Raw genomic sequence first — 8,522 nt, 5'->3', positions numbered from 1 at the left:
ATTAATACAGAGAAGATCAGGATGTGTTCTACCAAAATCTGCAGAAGCCACACTTTTTTTTTGGCAAGTGGGTGTCATATGGTTGCAAACTGAGAATCTGGACTGTGTGAAGAAGTCTTACGTGGCAAGGGGCTATAAAGTCACACTCTAAAAGTGAATAATACTGAGTCAGTGCCTTTATTCTGAACTCCTTTATTCTTCTTTCTTGCCCTTGCTTATGGCTTTGATAAATGTTCATACTCCCATCTTCTGATGAATTCTTCCCAAGAAAGAGATCTTTCTGTTGTAGCCTTATGACTCATGCTCAGTTGTGCCCTGCTCAGACCAGAAATACAGGAGCTGATCTATATGGTCCCTTGACTTCAATGGACCTTGATCCAGGAGCTTGTGTTATAGGTATCTACATTAAAATATTAACTTGTTATGGATAGCTCTGTCTCAGTGAAAATGTCTTCCAGTAGACAAGTTTTTCTTTCTCTGTAAGAAAGGCACTAAGCAAAAATGGGAAAGAGATCCAGACTTCTCCCATGTAACTTAGTATAAAAGTAAAATTATTCATGGAGATTTTTCCCAAGCCGGTTGGTAAAAAGCCATAAAATGATAAAATAGACCCAGGTGAAGGAAATCAAATAAGGAAATCATCAGAGCTAACAGTAAAATATCCTCATTAAGATAATGTACTTAAATGAACTACATCACATCATTCTATTGCACTCCTGTGCTCTAATGAAACCATTTCTGCACACATTTTAGTTCACTGGTACTAAAAAGGAAAATGGCTTTTACCAGGTGGCCACTGTGCTCTCTTTGCCACTTTCTTTCTCTCTCTCACAGCATTTTCTTAATTCCATCATTTCAGTCTCATTTTTGGTACCTTACCCCTTCACCGTTATTTTTTCCTCCTCAGACTTTTAAGGTGATTTCCAGCTGAGACAGATGAGCAGTCCACTGCTTTTAGCAGTTGGGCATTCTTGTAGAGTCTGGGATTTCTTTGTACCTCAAGATTTTTGCTCTGCACTGACTAATACAAGGCACACCCATATTTTCAGAAGTCTACAGTCTCACCACACAAATTGTTAATTCAGACTTGACACAAAAAGTTCATGGCCCTGGAATTCATTTTCTTCTAAGAGTATGCTTTAATCAAAGGGCTAGTCTCCCAGCTGGGAATCAGCTGAGTTTAATCTGTCAAGAAAATGCATTATCCATTACACCCAGCATCTTTGTACTCACATTGTATAAAAATAAATAAATACATGAGAAATTAAGTCAATTTTGACACTTTTATTTACTGTGTGCTTTTTCTCAAATGTATTGTAAGAAATCCTTACCTGACATGTTGAAATGAGCAGTACCCAATTTCATTTTAGATTAGGACAGCAATGTAAAGAACATGAAACAGTGAGATTGTTCAGGTTTGGAAATGCTATAAGGCTTTACTTATTGTGTAAACATTGTAAAATGAAAGAAGTTTCTCATTGTTTGAGCTGTGAATACATTTTCAGAAGTATAACCATATTCTGAATCAATTTAGATTGATAATGAAGGGAATCCCCGAGAAGGCTCCTCCTGCTTCCCCTTGCTACATCCAAAGTATAGCTGTAAGCACAAGAAAAATGAAACCTAGTCTAGATTCTGCACCACTTAATCATACCCAATCATCACTGCAGCACTCGTGGTTAGAGCTCAAACTGCATACATCCTCAACTAATCTATGAGAGGTAATATAGTCTGTGTGATATAGGCAGATTTCATGCTGTGTGTTACAAATACACAAGCACAAAACTGGCATAAAGCTCACTATTTCTATGAGAATTTGGTTTGACAGCAAGAACCCCACAGTAAGTTCAGAAGAACCCTGAGTAAACACTGAACAGCCAGTGTCTTTCATTTGCTAAGAAGCTATTAAGCTGTTAAGAAATTCAGTCTTAAAATCAAAAATTGTACCAACTGACCAAAGGAGTTGGTTCTGAGACTCTCCACCATAGCCCCTGATACACACAAGCACCTGCTGCTCTCTTGCAGGAGTTAGGGATTTATGACTAGAAATATCAAGTGAGCGCCTCATGGTAAACCTGTCTCTCTCTGTGCTGACAGGCTGCAGATATTCAGAAAGGTGAAAGTTATTCCCCTTTTACCACAGTGACCAAGCCTGTCCATTAAAACAATTTTTCTTTTAGTGGATTTAAAACCCTTGGCATACCTTCAATATAAGTTTAGTATGATTTCATAGGCAAGCAAGAAAAAAAAAAAACAACAAACTGAGCTAACTTCTGAACATCTCTGAAACCACTGGGAGTTTTGTTTAAGCAAGGAATTCAGAATGTGACCCTGATGACAGCCAGTTGCAGCAGCAATACCAGCTAGCCCCTGGGCCACTGTGCTATCAGTCAAACCAGTGATTGCCCATGCAGGTTCTGTTCCATTCCACGCCACAGTTCCAGCACCACTCAAACCTGCACTGAGGTCGAGGACACTTCATGTGCATGCAGCCACCTGCAAAACAGCAAAATAATGGCTTTGGTACTTGGAAAACACTTACTGATATTAATCAGCTATTAACAGTTTTAGAATCAACTTTTGTTGGCATTCAATTGCTAACCAAGGAAAACACTTAGTAAGAGAGAAATGAAAATCTGAAGACTGCTTCTCCTCAGCTTTCTAAATCCCATTACTCCCTGTCCTATTAGGATGCAACATGCTGGTGATGTTTGAGGGACTGCAGAAGTAGGAACTGTAGTACTGTCTGACATTTGGAGAGACTGTGGAAGGGACACAGGACAGAACGGCAGGCTCTAAAAAAACACTCATGGAGGTGTCTGCTTCAGAGTAATGTATGCTAGTGGAATCATGAGCTAGAAGTTGAACTAAAGTTTATATTTTTTAAAATTTCGATTCAACGTTGGAGGCATTTGCAAAGAGTAAATCAGAAGACAGATTTTAGTGACTGACTGCCGATTATACAAAAATGGCATTAGTAATTTAAGTCGACTTGACCTTCTTAATATTTGAAGCAGTCTTTTGATCATATCAATGTTTCCTTTGTGTTAGGTTTCTAACTTGCCCATACTGTGAGAGCAGCTTTAATCTCTCTGCTCACAGCCTTGATGATATGTTTAGTTTGTAATATATAAAACATTAACATTGTCAAAGGTCATTAAAAAAAATGTACTTCAAATGGAAACTGTGTTGCTCACCACACAAAGAAATCTCTTGTATAATTCAAACAGAACAAAAACCATGCAGTAAGAAATGCTGAAATGTCATCTCAGTTTGACTCCAGATGGTGATAGGATGTACAAGCAGTGTGTGTTTCCTACTGTACGACCTGCTACCCTTACAAAACTTTTCCCATAAATGCCACTCCAGAAGGTAAAAACAGACACCAGAACTGATCTGTTAAAATAGGCCATTCGGCTTCACTTGTCAGAGGGAGAAAACTAGCTGTGATGGCAAGGTCTATTCAACACATCAAACATTTTGTATTTATGTAAAAGATGCAATTCACTGGACTTTTCTATATTATTTAAACGTAAGTGTACTGGTGGCCAGCCTCCACAATACATTTTACTTAAAGTTTAGAGCCAATCCTCTGTTGCAGAATGCCTTCTGCAAGCATGATTTTACCAGAACACTTGTACACCTTTCCCAACCAGTTCTAGACTGCCAATGGAACCATGGCCTCACAGCAGCCAGGCCCACTGAGGACCTCCTGGCTTTCTGTTCTGTTCAGAGAAGCAAGGAAATTACTGCAGTTCCCAGGAAGTCTTGTCAGTTTGTCTTCTCAAGGACATTAATCATTTTTGTTCACAGTTGTTAACAAGTTAGTTTTCACTAACAAGCAGGCACAAGTTTGGTTTGTAAGTGGTGGTTTGAAAATCTGTCATTTGTGCATGACTACAACTTTTTGGGGAGTACAACTAAATTAAATGCTAAGATACCGTTCTGTTTTGAAAATCTGTTATTTAAAATTGGTATATATTTTGAGAGAATGCAATTAACAAAGGCATTTTTTTAGAAGTCATTAGGTGCCTTTTAATCTTCTGACTCAATGAAACACATCAATACCATCACCACAGTATTGTTACATGGGAAACAATGGGCTGCCAGCAGTTTACAAATGTCAGTCTGGAAGCTGGAACACGCAGTACCCATTATCAGAGAAGACAACAAGCACTGCATCTTTCAACCTTCATGCCTTAATTCAAAGAATCACTGGGGTGGGAAAAGACCTTGGGAAATGATCCAACTCAACCTCCTTCTGCTCACAGAAGGGTCAACTAAAGCAGGCTGCTCAGGTTTATGTCCAGTCAGGCTTTGAATGTTTCTTAGAATGGAGACCACAACCAGTCTGGGTAGCCTGTCCTAGTCTTCAACCATCGTCACAGTGAAAAGTGTTTTCATATACATTTTATCACTGCATTTGGATTTGGGCTCATTGCCTCTTGTCCTTCCACTCCACACTACTGAGAGGAATCTGACTGTGTTCTTTACCACTCTCATCAGGTACTTATGCACACTGGTAAAATTCCCCTCAGCCTTCAGGATGAACAGAGCCAACTCTCACAGCTGCTCATGAGATGCTCCTTCCTCTAAATTAATTGCCTCTGTAGCCCCTTCACTGGCCTTGCTCTGCTATATCCACTTGTTAAATGGGGAGCTCAGAACTGGACCTGCTACTCCAGACATGTCTCATCAGAGTTGCATAGAGTAGAAGGATCACCTCCCGTGACTTGGTGGCTATGCTCCTCCTCATGTAGTCCAGGAGATGGCTGACTTTCTTTGCTGCAAGGGTACTGCTGGCTCATGCTCAGCTTGTATACCAGGACATTCAGGTCCTTTTCTGTAAAGCTTTCCAGCCAGTTGGTCCCCAGCTTGTACTGGTGTATGGAGTTATTTCTCCCCAGGCTCAGGACCTTTGCAGTTACCTTTGTTGAAATTCATGGGGTTCTACTCAGCACATTTCCCAGCCTGTCAAGGTCCTTCTGAATGGCAGCATTACCAACTGGTTCCAGTACACTGAAATATTCCTACCTTGCTTCTGTGTCTTCGGCATTTTGCATTATGAGGCACTGTTCTGTCATGGGTCTGTCAAGGAAAGGTCTGTTCCTTCTTACAATGTTTTAAATAATTATTTTCTTCCAGGGGAAAAAAAATATAATGGCCTTTATTTTTTATTTTTTGATACACTGGTAGTTTTTATAAGCAATTTCCCTAGTTGGAATGATATAAATTATATCATAGTGTCAAATAGGGATATTCTATTTATGATGTGTTACAACAACTGCCTACAAATTAACAATGAAGTTACACAGTGTAGGAGAAAGTAAAGCTCCTAGCACTGCTTCCAGCCTAACCAGAAGATTTTTTATTTGTGCATTCACATGCCATAAGTATGAGCAGCCACAATTTCTGTCTATTTGTAACCCAGTTCAACCTTCTGGCTTTCCAGCTCATTTTATAAGCCTGTAAATAACTTTTCTGACCTACTCCTCTGTTCTCTCTCTTTTGCTGCCTACCTTGCTCACTATACTTTGCCAAATCTTATCTCCCCTTCCCACTCCTGAATTCATGCTTTCAATCCTTCTGCTCCTTGTGCTTGAAATCTCCCACTTTCCATCTGCCAGCTACCTTCTTTTCTTTCCTCATACCCCAGATCTCAGGATTTTGTCCTATTTCTTCCTCAGTAATATTTCCACAGTATCACTGCTTCAAACATTCCTTACTGTTTGCAGTATCTCACTTAGCATTTTCAAAGTCTCATTTGTATAACTGATGCTGGAAAATGGAGAAGAAATCTCTATACTCAGTATTCATACAATACTTAGGTATTTTGATTTTAAGGTATTTGGATTAATTCACTTTAAAACAACTAAATCTCAGAACAGCACATTCTAAAAAGTGTAGCCTATTTGCTGTTCCTGTTCCCTGCTTTAACCAATCCACTACTAATAGATTACTTTTCACCCTACAGGGAAGACACTGATCAGTGTAAGCAGTTTGTCAGCACTCACATTTCGTCCTCAGACTCGATCTTCTACTGCGGGCATTTCAATAGGTCGAGATTCATTTCATTTCAACTCAGCTGTATACTATCTAGACATCTAGACCACATGTAATTCTCCTAAATTCCACTTTCAGATGTGAATCTTCTGGACCTCATCAGACTCGTGCTTTGCTTCAGTGTGAGATGAGTTTTGCCCTGTAAATGTCTATTTTTTTCCATTCCAAAATGTATACAACTAGCTGGGCATTCAGACATATTAATGCTACAGCCAGTGCAGCATTTTCCTTGTCTATCACATACACGAGTGTTTTGTGAGACTTAGTCAGTGGCTTCAGAACTAAGTGACTGCTTTCAAGGTAACCTAGATAAAGTGGCAAAGGGAACATTCAAGCTTTGTTCCTTTCCTCTCTTGTCCTAATAGCATGCATACGCGCACATGCTCATTCATACATATATACATGTTGTAACATTAATTCTACATGACAGTTAAGTACCAGTTGTTTAATAAATTTACCATTTTTCTCCACTGGAATATGGCAATTGGGGCATGGCTTGGTTGTTTTCTTGATTGTTTCTTTAGATGCCTCTTCCCATCGGGCTTGCAGGGCTGCATTTTCATCAACTATATATCCCTGCAAAGAGAAAAAATTTACACATGAGTGCAAGCTGCATTTTGTATTTTGAAGCAAAAATTATGCAGCTCTCACAGATTGTTTACCTGTGGTGGGCACAGCACATGCATTGGGTTGTGGCACAGGCTGCCCTCCCTGCTCAGGCTGCAGGAGTGTGTGCCACCTGACGGAGATTCTGCAGCCAGGTAGAGATCAATGGCATCCTCCAAATCCCTGCCCAAGCAGTCCCACAGGAGGGCACAGTGGGCACTGGGACGTGCTGCGGAGGCGCCCAGGCAAGTAAAGCAAAAGGCGAAGCTTGGAATCAGACGAATCCCGTTGAGAACTGACATTTTATACAGGTTTGAGATATTTGCTTCAGGGGTTAAATCTCTTGTTGCAAGAAATGCAAAACAAATTGGAGGCAATGCAATACCTCCAAGCAAGGTTCCTAGAAGAAAGCTGTTTTTTTCATCACAAAAAATGATGAAAGCATATTCCTTTGTTTCTGTGATAGAGATTTCATTCAAATATAATCTTGTGCACATGTGTAAGGCTTCATAAACTACAGAGAAGAAACACAAAGGTTTTGGAGGAAAAGTAACAAAGTCCTAGTGAATAATGAAAGCAAGCATCTTCCCAGCTAGAACAACACAGACAGCAAAAGTCATCATGAATAGGGCTGTAAAACGGACTCCTGTGTTTGTCCTATTTATGAGTGGGACAAAATTACATAATCTACACAAGTGTCCTACTTGGCAATCTCCTACCTAGAACGATAATACAAGGACAAAAGAGATGGCAGTGCCCTGGGTAATTTCTATCATAGAGGATTGGAAATGATGTTCAAAGTAAACATTGTGTTTTGGTTCCAGCCTTGAAAAGCTGCTCTATCTGCTCATACTGTGTTTCTTGCTTTTCAAGTATGTGGAAAAACAATGACCTTACACTAAATTATATCCTTTGTAAAAATTGTTACAGTTTCTTTGTGTTTCTGCCTTCTGGATAACTACAGATCACTCTGTGAATCAACTTGTACCCACTTAGGTGAATTTCTAAGATATTTATTTATAACAAGTCAGGAAAAAGAAGTTGGTCCAACTTTGAAATATGTGATATGAGTTTAACTCTGATTTCTACTGAGCTGCTATGGATAAAACACATGACTTTTTCCAGTGTCAGTGAGCAACATGCAGTTGGTTACTTCTTGGCTGGAGTCACCCAAGTTCAGATTGAGTAACAAAGAGCAACATCTCAAGAACACTCATCTAGTGGTCGCTCCATCATGCATCTAAAACAATCAGCCTCTTCTAATCAGAAAACCTTGAAAATGCTTTTACGCTCTCATTTCCTTTATTTTATTAATTGTATCAGTCACCTGAGCCTTTAAATACTTCTACTGATCTTCACTTTTCTCCCATTTGCCAGTATTTCTGATGCAGAGGCAATGAAAATGAACAAATTTGTCTCAGCTCTATCCTAAAAGTGATCTTTACTTTTACCTCTCTGCTTCTGAGTGTGGAGTTAGGTTCTGCACACTGCTGGGTTATTGAGCAGCATAGCAAATGGTGACATTCATTGAATGGTGCATTAGGAACTTCTGGGAAATAGAAAATGCTACTCAGGCTAATAGCAAAGAATATAATCTATACTGATCTCACAGCACCTTGATCTTTAAAGAAGGGTGATTTTAGCAAGAGATCTGAGCTAGCACAGAGGGGCCTGAACAGAAGATGTGGAAGGTAGGAACAGCAGTGGGACTTCGGTTTGCACAGTGACAGAAGGAAGAGGATATTAATGTCTTCTGTTGCAACAGCGATTAATTATTTAGCATCCATAAATACAAGATGAAAATTGCTATCGCAGCAAAAAAATGTTGCTATTATTTTCAAAACAATGGCTAT

General features: G+C 39.5%; 1 protein-coding gene across 1 annotated transcript in view; it reads right to left on the bottom strand.

The window, feature by feature from the left end:
* Nucleotides 1-2,386: 2,386 nt before the first annotated feature.
* The window catches only part of PRKN (parkin RBR E3 ubiquitin protein ligase), a gene marked incomplete at both ends in the record, with an annotated part of 562,188 nt that continues 556,052 nt past the window's right edge, over nt 2,387-8,522 (bottom strand). Inside the window, 2 exon segments of the mRNA XM_079550324.1 lie at nt 2,387-2,496; nt 6,522-6,639. Of these exon segments, the coding sequence (XP_079406450.1) occupies nt 2,387-2,496; nt 6,522-6,639 (228 nt within the window).

The sequence above is a fragment of the Tetrao urogallus genome, assembly GCF_951394365.1.
Source record: "Tetrao urogallus genome assembly, chromosome: 2".
NCBI lineage: Eukaryota > Metazoa > Chordata > Aves > Galliformes > Phasianidae > Tetrao > Tetrao urogallus.
Note: the sequence above shows the minus strand (reverse complement) of the source record. Positions and strands in the feature narration are given on the sequence as shown.